The sequence below is a fragment of the Parus major genome, chromosome 4 (genome assembly GCF_001522545.3).
Source record: "Parus major isolate Abel chromosome 4, Parus_major1.1, whole genome shotgun sequence".
Classification (NCBI taxonomy): Eukaryota; Metazoa; Chordata; class Aves; order Passeriformes; family Paridae; genus Parus; species Parus major.
In genome coordinates, this window is record NC_031771.1 from 3,659,239 (window position 1) to 3,680,320 (window position 21,082).

A 21,082-nucleotide genomic window follows, 5' to 3' on the forward strand; every position below is an offset into this window, starting at 1 on the left:
TAAGTGTTCCTCCTGCTCCCATTTGGATGACAAAGGCATATTTAAAGTCACTTAAGTAACGCTGCTCCTGAAGGAGCTGCATTATAGATGGGTTCCTGGTAATGTGTTTATTGCTGCTTCAAGTGCTTTTAAGGCAATAATTATAACTGCTCTTGCAGTCTGCACCGCCTGGCCCTTCTACAAGGCTATTCCATCATTTCACAGTGATGTTTTCTGTGCAGGAAGCAACTGTTAGTGCTCCTTTTTAACTAATATGCCTTGTTTTAAAGCTCAGGTTAATGCAGGTCTCTCGAGGGGTTGATATAAAGCAGATGTGTTTTTTGGCTCCTATGGATTCCCAAAGTGAAGCTAAATTAGAGTACCACGTGTGTCCTGGAAATAGACTCCAGTTTGATACCACCTATGACTTCAGAATTGTTTTAGAGAAAGGATTGAAAGGATAAATACAAATCCAGAATATCAGTGCAAGCGTAGAGGAGGAATGTGTCACAAGTCAGTGGTCCTTGGTGCAGGATGTGGGCACGAGAAACCTCTGAATGTGACCTGGAAAACCTGTCATTTCCATATTTTGAAATGCACTGTGACATTTTTTAAAACATCAAATTTTTAAATCCTTTTCAAAATTAAGAGCTCTTGAGTTCATATAGCCAGAATGATATTTTCTCTCTTGTTTTTTTTTTTTTTCTTATTATTATTTTGTTGTTGCTTTTTTGTATAATTAATTTGTTGCTTTGTGGAATATTATATTTTTTTCCTTGGATAAAAAGCCCCAAACTTCAAGATATTTCTGTGGTGCTTGTACAAACAATACCAGCTTGAACTCCTTGGAGTCATGTAACCCTATAGACCAAAAACCAGCGTGTTCTCTGAGACAGAAGAGGACCGAGTGAGTTTTCAAACACTCAAGAGAATCTTGCTAGGGCCATAACTGGTTAATCAATTCAAGAAGTAGGAAATTTGAGCCACCAGGATCTGTTTTCTGGCAAGACTGTATAAAACACTGTCAAGGCCACCTAATCTCGAGTGGGAACCTGGCAGATGAGAGAACCCCAAGTGTGTTTTAATTCAGGGAGGGCACCAGGATAGACAGTGAATCCATCTGTCTGCCAAGGAGAAGGATACAGGTTCTGCAGGGAATTATGGTTTTCAGCTACATTGGTACTAAAATTCTGAATGAAAGAGCAGGCCCTGTTGAAACAAAAGAAGTGTGTGGAACATTTTGTCTGATGTGTCTTGACAAGGCACTTGAGCAGTATTCAACACTCAAATTATTACAGAAAGAATTGGGTGATTCAAGAGACCTGAACAAGGAAAATATTGAATGAACTGTCATCTCTGATGAAGCGGAATGGAGCACTCTTATTTTTAAGTAAGATTATTAAAGTTTTCATGCAATGCCTCTCAGCTGCTTTTTAAATTGATTTTTAAAGAATTTTAAGATGGTCCAAAAGTGGGAGCTCTAGAACTCCACTTCATTGTGTTCTTCCCTGTCACTCTGAAGCGCTTTCAAAGGTGACAGAAGTGCCACCCAGCCTGCAGTGACTAATGCTGGCTTCTTGTGCTCACACATCTCCTGGGCCCAGCTTCTCCCTGGGCTGGCCATGGGTGTGTTGCTTCACTGGCAGGGGCTTTACTGTTATTAGAAGGGAAATCAGAGTGGCTGTTTTATCTCAGGACTGACCATTCTGCCATGCCTGCTGATGTGGCCCAGACATTTCCAGTAGTTCTACCTGAGGGCAGTTGTCCTTGCACAAAAATCAGGGATAATCATATGCTGGAGAGATTGAGTGGTTGAGCTCAGCTCCCTGCCGTGCCAGTACATTTTAATTCGGAGTTGCCAGGAAAGATGCGACTCCAATGTGAATTCTTGTCTTGAAAACACTAAAATGAGCCAGAAATCACAGGCTTTAAGTGTTCCAGGCATTTTAATGATGCTGAAGGTCAAAGACAAAGTGCAGACTGTGGCAGTGAGGAGGTGTCAGAGACTAATGCAATTCTTATTTCTACTGAAGGAAGTGGAGCTCAGAGGGGGAGGCAGCAGGAGAAGGGCAGGCAGGCTGCAAGGAGAAGGAAGGCCTGCAGTCAGCACTACCAGAAAGACATTCCCAAGCCTGGCTCTGTCATTTTATTGCAGCTCAGAAAGCTGAAGGATGCTCCCATCCCTGCAGTGACAATTAAAGGGATTACAGAAAGGAAAATAGAGCTTTAAGAGAAAGGGGCTGTGGGATATGGTGGTGTTGGGACAGGCAATTTCTCCTTGATCATCTTATCAGCTCCAGCTGAGAGAGGGGGAGAAGAGGGGAACAGGTGATTCCTGGGTCCACCCAGAGGATGTGCTGCAGTCTAAATTCTAGAGCTAAGAGGGTAGAAAGGCTCAAGCTTTTTGCTTCTTTTGGAGTGTTTTTTTTTTATTTGCTTTGTTTATGAAAAAGTAAATGCCTTAGCTTGCACTGTGCCCTCTCAGGGCTTTTGAGTTAACAATAGGATATGTGTTTGTGAAAGGTGTTGGAAAAGCCCTGGTGGCTGCCTTGAGCTCTTCTTGGGTGAGTAAATATTGTACTAGCTCATACTGTGGCAACAGAAAAAAATAGAAATACTTAAGCAAGTTCTTAGTCCTTGTCTGGGTAATGCAGCCCTCCTTGTGCTCAGTTAAAAGGAGACTTTAAAGGTGAAAGATTTGTATTTTGTCTGTGTGGCTCTCCCAGACACAGCACAAAAAGACATTTACAGGGTTTTTTTTGCCAAAAAACTGATGCCAGTGATACTGGACTCATGTGGCTGGTATCATTTACAAGTACACAAATTCACTGTTTCTGTGAATTATTTGATGAATTCTTTTGCCTTCTAAAGTCAAGCCCTGAGATAATATATTGGCAGGCAGGAAAGGGAGAAATTCATTTGCAGAGGCTCACTAGGCTCAAGATGCAACTCCACAAAGCATGGAAAAACAGCTTTCTGTGGCTCTGCTGAGTTCCTGTTAATTACTTAGCCGGACATGACCTTGCACGACTTCTTCAACACCAGGGACTAGGAGGTCTTGTGTGGTAAAGAGAGCCATAATAACCCTGTTCTCTAATCTGTTTATGGAGCTGATGCCACCCTTTATAAAATAATATATGTGTATTTCCCTGAGGCATCTAATTGAGAAAGAGCTTTGTGAGGGAGTAAAACCATTTGGGTTGCAGGAAGTAACTACTCAGGTTTACTTGTTTGATTATTGTTACTTGCCAATATTGGTATCAGAAGACTTGCTGTGTATTAAAGCGTTCCCAAGGGATTTGGGTGAGCATGGCACCTTTGGAGAGCCTAACAGAGTCCCTACATCTCTGCCAAGTGAACCCTCTGTGAGCAGCCACCACCACTTCTCCCAAAGGCAGGGCAATGCTTTGCCATCCCAGAAATATCAGCCTCCTAAGTTGTTGTTGTTTCTGCCTCTCAAGCAGAGCTGCTGCACCTCTGCGGGGTGAAGGCAGGTCTGCTGGTTCTTAATTGCCTCCTTCCCCCAGTGACTTGGGAGATTGTGCTCTAACAGGCTGTAATTATCCTTCTCTGTGAGCTAACCGAGGTGCACTCTGCTTTAGGTGTTATGTTCATTAACAGGGTCCTGTTCTGTGGGTTAATGTGTTCTGGGGATGTCCAGTCTATAGGAACAGACTGATTTGTGTAGCAAGTGTTGGTGAAATAGCCCGAGGAACAAATCTGTGCCAGGTAACTGATCTGAAATGAAACCCATAGTGCTGAGGGAAGAAGTACCTAGGGGTGCTCAAGTTGCAGGGTGGGTTTATGTGTGAAATATTCACCTAAAAATGGGAGATAAACTTTTTATTGTTCCCAAAAGAGAGCTTGAGGGGAAGGTTGGTTCTGAGCCTGTTCCTGTAGATGATTTCTCCCTGTGATTAGTGTTTGTGGCATGATTTCTTGTGTGAGGTGAGGAGGGGGGTTTATCCTGTGAGTGGCACTTTGGGTGTTTTTGTGAGGGAAGTGGGCTGCTAATTTGGCACTGGAGAAATGTGGGAGAATGAAAGCTTCTCTTTGTACCCTGGCTCAAACATAATGAATGCAAGAAAGCTCACCATGCATTGCTTGAAAAAAAGAACAAAAATTAAAAGGTCTGAATCCTAGCAGATGTTTTTCCTTGTTATTGTCTAGATATGCAGCAGTGTGGACTGGTTGGTTTTCAGATGGGTAAATGCATGCAGCACATAAATATAATTGTGAATGCTTTTAACAGCATCCAGCTCCTACTGCAGCCCCCGGATGTGGAATTTTCTGCTGTGTCCCCCATAATGAGCGCGGAAGCGTGGTTGCTGTGCCAAGCACAGCTGGAAAGCTTTGCCTAGCAATGCTGTTGACTGCTGGATAGTAATGGAGGTGACTTGGGTTTTTTCCTGCATAATGAGATGATTCCAGTGAGAGCTCTGAATTTGCAAGTGTCTCTGTGTGGACACTCCTCTGCTGGCAGTGGGGGCTCTTTAACCACTGTGCAATAGTCACAGGCTTCCTTAGTGGAGCAAACCACGTCAGAAAGAAGCTCTCAAAAAGGCGCAGGCGGGATGCTATTGCTGAAAAACTTGCTTCACAATTGCCTTTTGAGTTAATTTCCTCTTGTGTACAAGCCCTATCTCAGAGCATTTCCCCACGTATTTCCAGAGAGAGAGCACTTGATCGCTGGGCTTGTGCGCAAGTGCTCCGATCTCAAAGGCACCAGGCACTTGGAGTGCCTGGTGCTCAGAATCAGCCCTGATGAGCATTCATATGCCTGGTTTGGCTAATAGAATTACCCCAAGTGTTCTGATGTGCAAAATTGTCTTGATTGCATGAGAGACTGCTGCTCTTGCTGGGTATTTGGGTACCTCAGTGGTCTGGACGAGGAGACAAATGAATATAGAAATTGTAGAAACAGAAATAAGGGTTTAGAAATTAAATGGAAATCTGCTTTTAAAAACAAAAGGCTTGCTTATTGTTCTTGAAAGCATTGGGTATTTACAGGAAAAACCCTCCAGAATGAAGGCTGGAGAATGTGATATTGCATGCTTAGGGATTCAATTAATCTCAGGCTACGATTCCCAGGTGTGGAAAATGACAAGAAATAACTGTCATGCTGTTGAGCTCCGTCTATTCTTTCCAAGTTGTGCACATCTTTGAAAATTACTCTCAACAAATTTAATGGTGTCTCTGGATACTACAGATCAGGAAAATAAGTGTAGGAGAGCCCCCAGTGAGTAGTCTGTGGGCCTTGGACTCTGTCACATGGTTATGTCACTTGCTCAAGTGCATGCTGTGCTTCCACCCTGTCACTGCTAACTCTAAATGCTTACCTGTTAGTCTGGCAATGACAATGATCCTGCTAACTGTGTTAGCAGGGCTGGAACTTCTTCAGGCTCTTTTCTTCATTGTGCTCATTCTGTTCTTTCTAAATTCAGTGATGGTGAGGGTTAAAAAGTCCTGTATTGTTCTGCCTACCTTACAGTAATAGTGAGAGAAACAATACAGAGAAGGCCTCTAGAAGATATTATATATGTGTGTGTAACGTACAAGTGTATGCCCCTGCATACACACATCTATAAGCACATCTCTGTACCTACGTGGGAAAAGTGGTTTTTAATTTCAGGCTGTGGTTTATGTACCTGCTGGCTGCACTTTCAGCCCTTAGCAGGAAAAGGAGCTTCTCAGCTTTTTCAAGCTTTGTTTCTTTTTAAACATCCATTAACACACACACGTGTCTGGGACGGTATCTCCCACTTCTTGCCTTACCTTCACGTCGTTGATGTTCATCCTCGTCCCCTCCTTCCCGACAAAGATGTCGTCTATGTCAACCAGAATGTACCTCTCCAAGGAGAGCGTGAGCTTCTTTCCCGACAGGAAAGAGATGGCGTCGATGAAGATGAGCTTGTGGAGCCAGAAGGTCAGGTTGTTCCCAAAGAGGACTCTCTGGATGCCGTCGTGCAGGCCCAAGTCCTGGATGACGGTTGCATAGAGAGCAGCCCTGGGCAGTGTGGCGGGGGTGGGCCTGGAGGGCTGCAGCTCGCTCAGGAGCACGGGCTGGTAGGTGGAATGGTTGAACTGGAACACGGTCCAGTCCTCGCCGGGCAGGGGGCCCTTCTCCAGCCTGGGCGCTTTGGTGATGCGCAGCAGGGGCGACTGAGCGTTCACCACGCAGTCTCTGAGGGCCACGTTGTTGTACAGCTGCAACGGCAGCCCTTTCAGTCTGATGCTCGGGGAGCTGTTCTCGTTGGCTTTATGAAAACCAATTATGCTAACACTGTATTCCACACAGTATTTTTCCAGAAGCTCTCTATTCCACGAGTCCATGGACACGTACTTTAAAATATTCTCGTATATAACAATGGTGTACTTGCCTCTCCCGTTGTCTGTGAGCGGGGGAATGTCCCCCTTGGCTGGTGCGATGACCATGTGGTACTGAAACTTGCTGGACTCGAGGATGGCTATGATGTCTTGCCCCAGCTGGGAGTACTGGCTTTCCACAAACAGGAGCACGGTGGGATCAGTCCTAGAGGGATCAATTGGCTTAGGAGTCCTCAGCTCCGCGGACCTGTAGGGCAGAAGTTTGAGCTCCTCGCACTCTGCCTGCCCGGTGCTTTCCACGAGGGCCATGTCCTGCTTGTAGCCAGTGTAGAGGAAATAGGCAGAGATGACAATACTTGCCAAGCAGAAGGTGGCCAGGAGAATGACCAGCGTTCGGAAGCTCCTGCGGAGCTTCCCGATGAGATTCATCTTCGGCGGGGCTTCCAGCTCCTGCTGGACTTGCCGCAGTTCCGGGTGCTCTTCCTAAAGTGCCATGGGAAGGAGGAGTTGCGGAGGTTCCCCTTCCAAGGCATTCATGTGACCATCGCAGAGCATTTATGAAGCGTTCGGGGAGGCTGTAAAGCTGTCGGAGCGGGAAGTCAAAGGATCCGGAGAGATAAATTGAAAGAGGTTTGCTCAGAATGCAGCAGATGCCAATAATCAATGAAGAGGACTCTTAACATTATCTGCAGCAAGAAGTAAAAGAGGAGTAAGTAAAACAAAATCCATAAAGCAATTAAAAACACACATTAATAAGGCCGGTGATTGATACTGGTAATCTGAGTAGAGAGGGAAGTTTCTGAGTAGTTCAAGGAGCACTCAGTGTCACTTGCTTTCTCGGTGCATTAAGATAAGCTGCATTAAACAGCTCCCCCGTATTCTTAGGATGCAGAAATGAACTCTGAACGTAACTTTTTGAGGATGTGCATCTACTTATCAGCTCTTCTTACCTAAAATATGTTGTTGCTATTGCAAATGGGAACAGTGGAAGATTTTAGGGGCAAAATTAGGATGAAGTGAATCTTTTTTTAACATGGGACTGTATTCTGTGCCAAATTCAAACTGCATAAGGGATAAATTCTGTGTTGGATTGGAAAACTAATGTGAATGAAGTGAAAGACACGTCAGGAGTTTGGGGAAAGATTTGTAGGGCTTTCTCTCCAGTTTCCATTCTGCACCCAGAGCGATCAGTGCTTCGTGGTCCTGTTTAGGAACTACAAAGATCTTGTGGGGATTTCCTAAGTGAATGAACAGGCTGCTACAATTGCAGGGTGCAGCTGTGCATGGCTCTGCCTCCATCAGGGATCAATGGGAAGTACCTCAAGGGAGCTGTTCCAGTGCTAGGTGGGCAAGTAGGTGTTTGTGCTGGTCCATGACACCTCTGGATAAAGCCCTCGGCCTCTGGTCTGTCCCTGTATGGGTGAATTACGAGGTGCTAAACCTCATTGCTCTGAAGGTTTTGTGCAATTCCTGGCAGTTCTGCCTAAACTCAGGAAAAATTGCCATTGGTAACAGTAAACCCTGTGATCCAGAGAGAGCTAAAGCTAACTAAATAAATAGCCTGTGCTGCTCGATGGATTTAAGTAGGAATTAACATCTTTCTGAATTATTTATATTGTTTGTCTATTGGAACAATGCGAGACAGTAAACAATGAATGATTTTGGAACTGCAGGGAAGAAATGCTTTTTCCAGGCAGATACTTATCAGTTGACGTGTCCTCCTCCATTAACTCAGAATACACTTCTGACTTGTGTTTTGAAAACTACTCATTCATCTTAAGGTTTGCACCTAGAAGTGGAAAATGATTGTAAGAGACATTCAGAAGAGAGGGAGTTGTTTTCTGAGACCATTTGTGACTCTGGCAGGTTCAAGCTCTCCTCTGATTTACCTTCCTCAGTTGGAAGCTTGCAAGGAGATGGATGTCCCTAGAATGTGGGCTATTCCAGCAGTGACCCTGCTGTGTCACACAACTGGCCAAGAGAGGTGCCAGGTAGGGACAGAAATCAGAAACCTCTTCTACATGTATTCCTTTAAGAAACAGAAAAGAAATCGCAGCTACCATTAGGAAATTGAAGTCATCCTGATAATCTTAAGAGTATTTGCCCTGCTTTGGTGCTTCCCTTGTTCTGCAATTGTCTGCTTGCTGGGATTTCACTTCTTATTCAACCTCCAATTAAGATTTCCTCAAAAGATAACAGCGGATCAAGTGAAGCATCCTGCGCTAGATGGTGCTGGAGTTTGGGTGACATTGATGAGTCACTCAGCCCTACTCGCAGGGTTTATCAGATCAGGGCTCTGGCTCACCGCGGGAGGGGCAGCCTCCAGGGCTGGCTGATGTGTCCCCCGCGCTGAAGAGCTGATTGCAAAAAGCCTGTTGGGTCAGCAGGAGACAGGCAGGTGATTTGGAACAAATCTTCAACTCGCCCTGCTCGGACTGTGCATCCTCTGCTCGCTTTGGGCACTAGAGGGCAATCGCTTCTCGCTTTTGGGAGGCAGCGGCTGCTCTCCCCTCTCTCCCGAGCGCACAGCCCTCCCTCCCTCCCTGCCTGCCTGCGGCCACGCTCTCGCCAGAAGGCTTCGGAAATCCCCAGGGCACGTAAAACACCTTAATTAAGACTCCTATGTTTAAAATTAAATAAAAACCAGGAGTTCTGCTTTAAGAAATGTGCCGCTAGATCACCCTGGATGCTTTGCAGATGTTTCAGCCTCCACCTGTGGCACAAGGGAATAGTTTGCGAGAAGACCTGAAATTGTGTGTTTTTCCCTCATTGTTTGGCCCTGCTGGATCTCTTGGGGTACTGATTTTGCAAGCTGTCAAAACAATAAACATCACGAATATTATAGCTTGTATTACTAAAAGAGGAGAATTCCCTGACTTTATATTGGTCTAAACAAAACTGTGGTCTTCATCCCTAACTATATCCTCCCAATAATAACGCTGATGAAATCTAATGGAGATAAAATACTAATAATCAGATTTCCTGTTAGCTACTGTCTGTTGTACGTGGATGTTCTAATTAAGTGCAAGTATTCCCACTTATTGAGACGTATAATTATATAAAATTGATAAGGAATTTAAATTTGTATAAGGAAAGCCAGCATTGGAGCAGACCTTTTTCGGTCTGCACATTGTTTTTGAGCTGCTCTGTTGAACTGATTATACTGTTCAGTAAAATAAAAAAAAAAACTGGTGTGAAGTAATTAAAGGTTATGAAAATAAATCAGCTATATTAGCCATTAGTGGAACTTTCTCCAAGGCATAATTGGAAGTTAAGTGCCATTTGTGCCTTTGAAACTCTCCCCCTTTAAAGTTCAACAGCTTTATATTCGCTCCAGAATTCAACTATCTTCAGAGAGTTCCTGTGCTAGATTAATTGGAGAAGCACGAACATAGGCCATATTTCATAATTAGTGTTACTAATGGAGTTCCATTTTGGTACCTGGTTTGTGAGGTCCTCTGTTCCTGTGGTCACTGATGAGGGTTCTCTGACTCTTCAGGGGGGATAAGCTCAAAGATGGGCACATTTGGTCAAGGAATCCAAGTTTGGTTCATCCAGAGTTGGTCCCTCAGCAGATCTTGTCTATTCAGCTGTTTTCCTCAGCGTGGGGCCTTTCCCCAAGGAGAGCAGAACGCTGCTCTACAACTCTGTTGTGATGTCAGAGACATCTGCAAGGACTCTAATTTTTCTTTAATTCAGGCAGCTGAAGAAAAATGGAGGTTTAAAAATTGCTGCCTCCTTGCTAAATAACACTTCCTGCTTGCCCACAAAAATGCATTTGATTGATGACTAAAGCGTACTGATTTTGAAGATGATTGATTGGGAGATTAGGACTCGACTATTTAAAACCAATAGCATGGCAGCAAAGAGAAACAGCCCCTCATTAATGGCATGTGTTAAGTGTGCATCAGGAATTAAAGCTGACTCCCTCGTGGGCCACTTCCCACGGGCACAGCTTCCCCCGGGGCTCGGTGCCTGAACAAGCAGACGTGGTGTGTGGGCTGGGGGAGCTCCTCTTACCTCTGATCACGGGTAGGCAAAGGATCTCCGAGCTGCTTGAGCTTATGGAAAGTAGAAATGTTGATATTAAGGCATCAGCTGTGTTGGTTCACCCTGAGGATGGAGCTAATGGACTTGCCATCTGTGGTGGGTTCAGTGCCGAGCAGAGGAGCAGGAACCTCGCTGTTCCCCAGCAGTGTGGCCGTTCCTAATCTGTCTGCACCCGAGTGCACTGCTGGGAGCAATTCACCTGGAGGCAGGCCAGAACTTTCCCTTCCTTATTCCACCATAAATCAGAAGGCAGAATGTCTTTATTGTCTATATATAAAACTTCCCTTTAGGCTAAAAACCTAATGTAAAGCCTTTCCTCTTTTCTTTCCCTCCTAAGCTTGTATGACTCCTGTCACTTACTAGCAGCCCAATGAATCATGATACCTGCCTCGCTGTTCCTTGCATGGGCTCCTCATTCATTACAGAAACAAGCTACCTGATTTGTGTGATAAATGACTCCTGGTGACCATTAGCAAAAATTCAAGGTTTCTGTTCACTGCAGAAGGAAAAAAGAGCATTTTTCTTTTCTTTCTCTCAGAAAAGTTGCCAGGAGAATTTTTGACCGAGCTCACCCAACTTACATCCGCTTTGAAAGTAACTTTTTTTTTCTTGTTTTGAACTTAACAAACTTGCAGAGTGTTTTGTGTTGGTAACTGTGGCTTTGCTTGAGAGGGCTGCTGGTACTGGCTTCTCACAGCTCATCACAAGGTACTAGAAAACTCCTTTTACCTGGGACAAGGCCAGCATCTCAGCTGATAAAGGCAGTTGCAGACCTTCTGACTTCTCTTTTATCATTTCTGAGCTGAGAGGCTGCTCAGTACTTTCACCTCTTTTGTTTCTTTTCAATGCATAATCATGTGCAAGTTAAGCCCCCAATTTTTCAGTATTTTCAGCCGTTTGATCAAGTCTATAGAGCATGTGTTATCTTGCGTGATTTCAAAAAGCTAAATGATGCCAGAGGGTGAAGTCAATAATCAATGAATACAAAGCCAAGAGTTTGAAGTACTTTAACTCCTGCACTTGATGAAAACTGGTGTGATTTTAAAGTGAAGCAATGCTTGGAAGGGAGATGTTTGACCCTTCTGACTTGCATTTCTCTTTGGGTTTAAACTTTTCCAGGTGATTTCAGAAAGTGGTGAAAAGGCTGCCTGGTGGAGCAGTGGTTGGGGGGTGATTTGGAGATGAGTTCTGCTGGTAGGGATATTCTCACACGTGTGCACATCCTTTGGTTCTCCGGCCCATATGTGCCATTTTAAGTCAGCTCCGAGCAGAAATGTGTTTTAAGACATAGCCAGACCACACTTGTGCTGAGTGTTGCCTGATGTTCAGCCTCACTGCTTCCTTCTTCTGACCCATCAACTTCCAACAGTCCCACGGTCATTTGGACCACCCAGAAAATCCCATAAATATCCCATCTGGCATGTTTCAGTGAGGCTTCCTCCAAATGGCACAATTTATGGATCTCTAATGCGTCAGCACTTCTGAACATAAGGAGTAATGGCAATATTTTCACAGACAATTCTGATTTGTGCTTTCTCTGGAGCATCAGGAGTGGAAGCTCCTAGCAATCAGCAATCAGTAATTTAGGTGTCTAGTCTGAGGAGAGGACCTATATATGTATTTTTTGTTTCTTGATGGAGTGGCTCTAGTGATCATCACGACAGGTAAGTGCTAGTGACTGCACTCACCCTCTGGGCAGCTGAGATGTTGTGTGGTGATACCAAAACTATCACGACACACAGACTATTTTGATGTCATCAGGCAAAACATCTTAACTCTGAGGCCAGACTTAAAATAATGATAATTTTAAATGTACCTTCTCAATGCAGTTTCTAATAAATGTGTCCATCTAGCATGAGTGATGGTATGAAGATCTACCACTTGTCACCAGTAAATCACCAAAAATTCAGAAAGCTAAACAGCATTAAAGGGTACAATCCTGACTTTGCCAAGGTCACTCAGGCACCCGTGGCTGAGCTGGAAGCAGCAGCCCCTTGCATAATGTCCTTCAGCAGCTGTGCCCAACCCTCAGGACGTGTGTAGGAAAGTAAAAGGTGGTGTTGAGAGATGAAGGGCAGCAGCTTACTGCCAAGCCACGATGACACAGCCAAAACGCGGTGGCAGGGAGTCAGCCTGCCGTGGCAGAGATGTGTGTGCCCTGCAGGATGGAATCCTTGCTTTGCTTTCCCAGTGGGATTAGTGGAGAGTGCAGGTGAAACCAGCACGCTGTCGGTGGCCCAGCCCTTGTGAATGAAGGTGGGGAATAAAAGCAGGCTTTGCACTCTGTTCTGAGGCAGCCTACAAAACATATTCCCCCTGACTTGATGCAACAAATCTCCTGCTCTCGCTTGGTTAATGGCTCTTCATCACTTTTCAATTCATAGTTTAATGCTTCAATGGAAGCCAATTTGAATTCATTTAACTCTTCAAATAAAACTTTTGTGAGATGCTCTATCAGATGTTTTATTACAGTCCATCTATTCTGGTAGTGTTTTCCACTTTCATAAGGCTGTCAATTAGCCATCCAGTTCCAATAGAATGATTTGTGTTGTGAACTCAGCTGAGACACAACATTTGTGCAATAGAATGACTGCCTAACTAGGACTCCTTCAAGTCAATCAATGCAGTAGCCAAACTCTGTACATGTTGTTTGGTTGGGTAGACAAGCTAGGTCATTAAATAAAAAATTGCTGAAACCCTTTTTTATAGTTTTGTTAGCAACAAAATAACAGCAGATTTTCTGTATTGGTGTTGAAAATTTACCAAGGATTGCAAATTTGTGGGTGATTACTAAAACTTGACTTTTTGGAGATTTCTTACACAAAAAAAAAAAGAGATATAGTCTAACAGGCTCTGGAACAGTCTGTTAGAAACCAAACTATTTGGTCTTTATGCTTATTTTTTTTTTAGTAGTTAATTGTTTCCCATGCTTTCTGTTGTCCTATTGCTTTTTCTGGGAGCTAAAAATGTTTGCCACCATGTGAGATAATTAAAATGTGTCCACTCTTATACCAATGCCAATATATTTGACTGAATAACATGTTTTGTGGTGTCTGTATCCTGTCACAGGGACTATTTGCGAGCAAGTCAGATGTGGTCACATCTGTGCTAGGAATTAAAAGGAGGCCACTAACTTATTTCAGAGGGACTACTGCTGTCACATAGTAAAGATCTATTGCTACTGCAGGGGAAGTCTATTTAAACCCAGATAACAAAGACTTTGTACTTAAATCTTTAGTACAGCACGTTTGCCACATGAAATTTATACAGAGGTTTATTCTGAGTTTGCACAAGCCCAGTTCCAGTCAGACACGGTTTCCAAGCTCGGTATATATTAATTCTCATGGTAACAGCTTCCCTTTATTTATTCTTTAAGTAATTTCTCCTGGAGTCCCCTTTCCCTGTCTTTGTCCTCAGTGGCTGAAGGGTTTTGTTGTCATTGAGGGAATTTGGTAGAAAAAGAGGGAGAAGATGCAGATTTTGGTCCCACCAATCTCTGATCAGAGCAGCTGTGTGGGCTGGAGCATTATCCAAGCCACCAGTGCTGGTGACAACCTTGCAGGAAGCAAGTAGTGGCTTCCAAGCAAAATGAAGTGAGGAGAGTAAATGAAGCCAGGGTGACCCTCCAAACGTGCCTCCTCTTTTTTTTGTGTGTTTGCTTCTTGTATTTCCAAACAGCTTCTAAAGGGGGAAATTCAGTCCCTTCCACCCTGCTCACAAATACTCATGTTTATCACTGCTTTTATTGCATGGCAGTTGGGCAACAGGAAACTGGGTTTATAATATCTCTCCTGTGTCTTCCTAGTCTTAGCTCTAGACTAGCTTCTAGGCAGTCCTTCAGAAAAATTTTGACTTTTATTATCAGTCCTTTACAGGAAAGATGGGCTTTTTGTGAGGGCTTTTCTAGGGCTGCACATATGACAGCTGTCATTAAAACTAATCTAGACAAAGAAATTTGGTCATGTTACAAAAATACTACAATACCCAAGAGACTTTGCCTTTAATGTACTTAAGTATTGCAGACAAGTCAGAGGAAGTTTTATGCAAGATTAATAATGGAAATTCAAATTCTTACCTTGAAATGACTGGAGGGATGCTGTTTGCCTATCAAGAGGAAAAATGTTTTATGGTGAAAAGATAAGGCAGGGAGTAGAACCTTTGATTTCTGTCTGCCATCATGTTTTGCCCTCTGGAGGCCACTGATTTTTTTCCAGTATTTCATTTTTCCTGTCTTTGTTGAGGGAATGCTAGTCTCTTCTACCTTTACATGGGTATTAGCTGTAAAATGCTCTAAGATGATTCATGTTTGGTTCAGATGCATATAGCACGGATATTGCACAGTGTGCTTTTGGGAGAGTTGGTGCAAAATTCCTACTTTCAGGTGCAGGCAAATGTGTCAGCTGTGCTTGCTTCCTTTTTCTTCTTTTTCTTTGTACCCTGGTTAAATTCCTTTGTGTTTATCCTGCCACTGCTTTACGGGGTTTCTCTGAGAGAAGCCAGTTTGTCAGCCAAATGAAAGATCTCTTCAGAGATTTCTGGTGTGTCATCTGTGACCTATAGATACTGTTTCGCTCTCGGTTCAAAATACAAACAAATGTTTCCCTTCGAAAGATCTATTCTTTGTTTTGTCTAGATAAAGTTCCATTTGGAAATGCCACAAGTAGGATAAGGGTCCTACTTGGGAATTCAAGGGATTTTTTTGTTGAGTCACGCTGAGCTCAGAGACTGGAACTAGAACTAATACCATTAGAGCTCTGTGATGGAATAGAGAGGCTTTGATTAACCTCTTGCTTTCGTGAAAAATCTCTGTTTATTGAACCACTGAGGCATTAACTTATTATTGAAGGGGGAGAGTGGGGACTGAAAAAACAAAACCCAAATGGTTGTCAGTCTTTCTGAGCATACTGCCCCTGAATCAGGCTGGAATTGTCTTTACATCCCCATCCTCCCCTGGGGGCTGAGTGCCTAACTCCACTTGGTTTTCAGTAAGGATCTCCAGGGTGTATCGTGGACAAGGAAATCCAGCCTGGCTTTCTGGGTTATGGAGGGGGCTTATAAAATTATGTCTCATCATTTGACATACTATTTTGTAATCCACACAAAGCTCAGTTTTAGCTAACATATACACAGAGACCTGATTTTCTGTCTGAACACCAGTATCTTTTTTCCATGGAGGAGAAAGCCTTTTAGGAGGTCCTTCAGTTGAAAATCTGAGTATGCAGAATGCATGCCTGTGACTGATGCAGGCACATGGAGCTTGCACCAATGCTGATGGAGAGTTAGTCTGATGGGAGCCTGTCAGGTGCTTCAAGGCATGCATGTCTCACTTTTCTTGCCATGTGGGCATTGCATATCATAGAATTCTCTTTAACCATGATTTTTGAGGTACAAATAATAGAACTGTGCCCTCCTGCAGGTGATGAAATCACCAGGGTTCTGAGGCACAGTTCTACCCTAAACAGCAGGGCTCCATGGGGGTAGAGTATTGAAGATATTGTAATTTAAAATTACACCCCAAATTACACCCCAAATACAGTCTACAGAGTAGTAATGAATAAAAATGCCCTGTAGTTATACCAGCTCTTTAGGTGGGTAGAGTGCAGGTAGTCTAGCAAAATATCAAGGCAGATGGTCATGCTTCTTTTGGATGAAATTAGAAAATCCCAAGGGGCTCTGAGGGCTTTAAAATCAAATGTGATCAATAAGTCTAATTTCTGTATCTTACCCAGAAACCCAGAACAGTGCACTTTGGTCTCATTTCCAAAAAATTTCTCAGTGAATCACTGACCACCTGCCCTCCCCTCTAATGGTTTAGGGGGTGATCTATGTCCCAGTGAGAGAGAAAAAATTCAAGAATACCCTGAGGGTCTGGAACTTGAGCTCTGGCCTCCTCCTTGCCCAGTGTGGTCCCATGGAAAAGAACAAGGTTGTTGGCTAAAACATCCCCTGAAAGTAGAACACAGAGGAGGTGGGTGCATATTTCATGACAGACTGTTTTAACTTTCCAAACAGCCGCCTCTTTTACGGCCAGCAGCTACTATTAATTATTTATCAGAACACTTATTTATACACTAAAAGCTAAATGCAATCCTTTCAGTGAAGCCTGGCAGAGTGCAGGCTGGAATAAGTAGCTGTGGATAGCCCTTCAGGAGGGCAGGCTTCATGCAGAGCTCTGCTCAGGGAAGAGCCTGTCTGCATTATTCTCTCTGCTGTTGGTGCCTGGTAATGATATTTACATGTGGGAGATGAAAACCCAGCCATAAGTAAGAGTCTGTAGCTGTGGGGGCGTCAGCCTGATCTCCCTTGGCCAGGCTGAGTAAGCCAAGGACAGCTCTTATGTCACCAGCATCCAAGGAAGAAGAGGGAATCCCTTCCTTTTTGCTTCCTTCCTCGTGAAGGGATCTCACCCTGCCCTGGCTTCCACTTCAGTATTTGCTCTGGCAAATGCTCTGGAGCTCATCCTTGCAGCAGTGAAGGCAGGATTCATTTGCTCCCTTTGCCTCCACCTGGGGAGAGCAGCTGGGACCCCTTCTGTCACCAGAGGGAATGAAATAGGTTTAAATGCTTCTCTGCTCCTTTCAGAATTGAGTTTCAATGGCCATCCATGACTTCTGGTGCCAATGTGTTTTCCTCATCAGGTACTGACATGCTTTCTACACTGGTGTGCTGTTGCCATGTAGTTCTGGTGGCATTGCTTTTTAGGTGGAATACTATTATTTTTCTATAGCAACCGTTAATTTCAGTGGAAATTCCAATTCCATTGTAATTATTCCTCACAGTAGTTGTAATAAATGTTTAGGATTGACGTGGATGATTTTCATTTTCCTCCAGCACCTGATGCTTTTAATAGCTCAATTTTTCTTATTTAAGTATTGACATAGATGGAAAATTGATTCTGAATTTCTATCTAGCACTCTTGTGGGTGGCTTACTTTCTTGAGGGGCACAGCTCAATAGGAGAAAGAGACTTGCTGCTGTGACGTGCATTCTCCAGCCTAACTCAAAATGGGAGACAGGACATTCCACCCAATTTCCAACAGAGACCCTCCTTCTCCCTAAGATCCCAGCCCTTTCACCTGCTCTAATGGTCCCTAACTGCATCCCAGGCCTGAGAATAAGGGATCTGATAAACTGCCACCTTGCACTCCACTCCTTAACACTTGGAAGTGGTTTCAACCCAAGCTCCCCTCAACTTGGGAAATGTGGAGAGCCTTTGGCTCACCCTAAGCTCCCCAGTCTGGGCAAAGTGCAGCTTTCTCCACAATTCCAATTTAACCTTTTCTTCAGCCATCCAGGCCACAGCTTGCAGTGCCTTGCTGCTCTTAGCCCAGGGGCTGCTTTGTTCAGAAAAGCCAATTTTGCGGGCATGGAAAACAGTTTTTTGGATACACCTATGAAGGTGCAGAAAGAGGATCGGAATTAGATGCTTTTTAAGGTCATTCCTAACCCAAACCATTCTTAGATTCTGTGATTATGGAAGCTTTGCAAGGTATACACTTGATGGAAGCAAATAGCAGTGTATACATGCAGCTGAAGCTCAGCCAGCCCTATGGTTATAGAGGGAATCGAAGCAAAATTGTTTGTGGGCTAAATCAGAATTATTTGGAACAGAAATTATACTTTTTTTTTTTTCTTTTTGGTTGAAGTTCATTATATAGTTTCCTTTACTGCTTGTGGAAAAATGATCTATCTTTTTCTGGGGACATAGTTAAATGCAATTTTTTGTTTATCCAGCTGAAAACTCATAGTCAGAACTAATAGTAACTCATCAGCATTTTCTGTGCTCAGTATTGCCATGGGTTTACAATATATGGCCACATTTTCTTTAAAGTATCTCATTATATTGCTGGGATAATTCCTGTACTGCAACCTTAAAAAAAAAAAAAAAGTCTTTACTATTAGCATATTTTGATCCTGTTCATAGTGAATGTGATAGCTGAACTCTAGAGCAGCTCATGATTCCTGCATGGTGTCAAGTCTGATCATGGCCATTACAAAGAGTGATACAGCAGATATCACAGCTTCTAAACACCCATAAAGTTTCAATAGGACTTGCAGAACTTGGTGGTGGGAGTTAACAGGGTGTTGAGGCTGTAAAGGATTTATCTATATGTGTTTGCAAGGGGTCAGTCACTGAAGCATCCTGCTCTCTGCTTAAATGTAACCCTTTGAATTTGATTTACTCTGATAAAATGCAAGTTAGAGGAGCATTTCCTCAGCCTTGCAGAAGAGAGTGGTGTCAACAAGACATTAATATACTCCTGCTTTCAATTCTGAGGCTTTCAGGCATTAGGCATCTATTATGAATCAAAAAAAAAAGCCATGTTCTGGGGAAATGGCACAAAACCTAATAGACAGTCTTAAACTTCTGGAGAGAGCAATGTCATTAGGAACATCTAACCCAATTGAGCAGATCATATCTGTATCTGATTGATAAGATCCAGGAGAAAACTCGGAGCCAAGAATTTTCTTAGTTAAATGCGACTTGGCAGTTCACACCCCGCCCCCAGCCCCTCCTTTAGAGCAGCATTTCCAGAAGCAAGGCAGACAGTGCAGCTTGGTGGAGGGGAGAAGGTGCATGGGGAAGGTGTGCAGACAGGATATGGGGCAAGACAGGGAGCACCTGGGAACGTTGTCAGCTATTGAAACTTTATGAGCAACGAGATCTTGCTGTCCTTCCACAGCCTGAACATTTATGGCAGGAGGATAGTGATTCAAACTACTGAGGAAAGGTGGTGAAAAAGAGTTACTTCTCTTTTTATCTTGTTCTCTGAGAGCATTCAAAGCTAGAAAAGGTATAGGAACATGCTACAGGGGGTAGGCCAGATTGTACAGCATTTATTCACGAGGAGGGAGGCTTTAAGCCATGTGAAGGACAGCCTCAGGAGTTAGTAAAAAATTATCTGGTAAATTCCCTGCGGAAAAGTGAGCTTCACGAGTGTGGGGTTTCGGAGGTATGTGTGCTTACAACAGTGCAGCACTTGTAGGAGGAGATTTGTTCTCCTCTAAGCATTTTCCTGTGAGTGTTCATTCCCAGCAGCAGTGACTTGGAGCCCGTGTGCCAGCGGTAGGATAAAAACGCTGGGCTGCTGCTGGACTCGGGTGCTGCAGGATCTGAAGAGCCCACACTGATTTCTTCAGTTTAGCTCTTACTACCTCTAACAATCCTTGCTTCCATTCTAGAAGTGATCATGGTGTTAAAAAAAAAAATGTAGCTGACAGATGTTGTTTGCTATCAAACTGCTGCAAGAGAGCAGATCTGTAGGTTTTGGCTTCCTGACAGTACAATTACTCGTACTTTAGTGCATGTTTAGTATATCTCCATGGAAAGCTTCTACCGTGTCATTCTAGTACAGTAGTTCTGCTGAACTTTGCTAGGTGGTAGCAAATAAAAGCAAAGAATGTGGAGTAGACTACAGAAGCAACTGTATCCTCTTTTTCCCCTCACCTAACTTCCCATGCTCTCCCTTCTGTGCTCTTTCATATATTTAGGCAAATATATGAAAAACAGCTGCTTGCCTCGGAAACAACATCCCTTTGCATCAGGGGAGCTTGCATGCAAACGTGGCAAAGACTATCTCAAACTTCCAAATAATCCTTGGAATGCCAGGCTCTAGGCAGCTTTGGGAAGCACTTACTATGCATAGGTTCCAGGCAGATCATTTGACACCCTCTGCATATTTATACCTGCTCTGAGTATAGGCACTGTCTATGTGGTTGCACGAATATATGCCCAGAAGTAGAGGTTGAGAAGCTGAACAGTAGCTTACCTAGAGAAGAATTTCTCTTCCTAGCGTGCAGCAGAGAGACATCTGCTATTCACAGCTCTTCACTGGGCTCCAGATAAACTAGGGAGAGTTTTCAGTTGCCGGCAGCTTTGTCTGAGCGGCATCCCAGGAAGGCTCCTCTTGCTCCAGCCCCAGTCACTGAACTCTACCGGCACAGTCACATCTCATTTATACCCAGCCTGTCCTCCTCAGAGCGAGCAGCCAGCTGGAATGATTCAAACCTCTGCTCAGCACACCGTTCAAAATGCAGCTTCCTTCTTGGACACGGGGATCACGCCGGGGAGCCGGCAGGCTCCGGCAAGGAAGGCTGCGAGAGCAACTCTGGGATCAGGCGAGGAGCAGCTGCTCGCGGCGCTGCCGCCGGCGCCGCGCTCCCGTGTGCCGGAGTCAGGCTCCGTCTCCCGCGGATCTCCAGGAGTAGCGAGGCTTGGCAGGGCTGTGATTGGCAGGAGCGGCCGATTCCTGCCGCTAATCAAGCCGCAGACTTTCAAGGACTCGGAGCTGCTCTGATGTCATTCCGGCCGAGGTGGAGGGGGGGGATGCTTGGCGAGGACGCCACGGCGGAGGCGAATTCGGAGATGAGCTGCGTTCCTCTCCCACCGCTCTGATTGATGCCGTGCTCCACCGGGATTTGCATAATCTGTCATTGTGCGGCTGGACCACCTCCCCTCCTGCCCGCCCCAAAATGCGGGAGGGAAGTGCCGCTTCCAGCTCTCGGTTTTACACCTGGAGGCTGCAGAGGGAAGCCTAGGAGAAAGGAAAAGTTGATAGAATGAATTTTCTGACAGGAGGATGCCTGTGCCTCCAGTGGCCCCCCCAATCACCCCTCACCGATGCTAAAAAGAGGCTTAATGAAATGCCAGCTCTGGAAGACTTTTTGGTTCCTACTCTTGTCAGGTCACTGATAAGATCACCTGCTACAATAAAAGGTGGGGTTTA

The 21,082-nt window shown here is 44.3% G+C and overlaps 1 protein-coding gene across 3 annotated transcripts in view; it reads right to left on the reverse strand.

The window, feature by feature from the left end:
- The window catches only part of LOC107203289 (bifunctional heparan sulfate N-deacetylase/N-sulfotransferase 4), a 67,732-nt gene extending 46,864 nt beyond the window's left edge, over positions 1-20,868 (reverse strand). For 2 of the 3 annotated variants that reach the window (XM_015625153.3, XM_015625151.3), the window contains exons 1-2: positions 20,126-20,868; positions 5,755-6,992 (exon numbers count right to left, since the gene is read on the reverse strand). In XM_015625153.3, the coding sequence (XP_015480639.1) occupies positions 5,755-6,735 (981 nt within the window). In that variant the 5' untranslated portion in view covers positions 6,736-6,992; positions 20,126-20,868. Of the gene's footprint in view, positions 1-5,754; positions 6,993-16,215; positions 16,303-20,125 lie in introns of all 3 variants that reach the window. The other variant, XM_015625152.3, reaches the window with a different exon arrangement.
- Between the last annotated feature and the right edge of the window lie 214 nt (positions 20,869-21,082).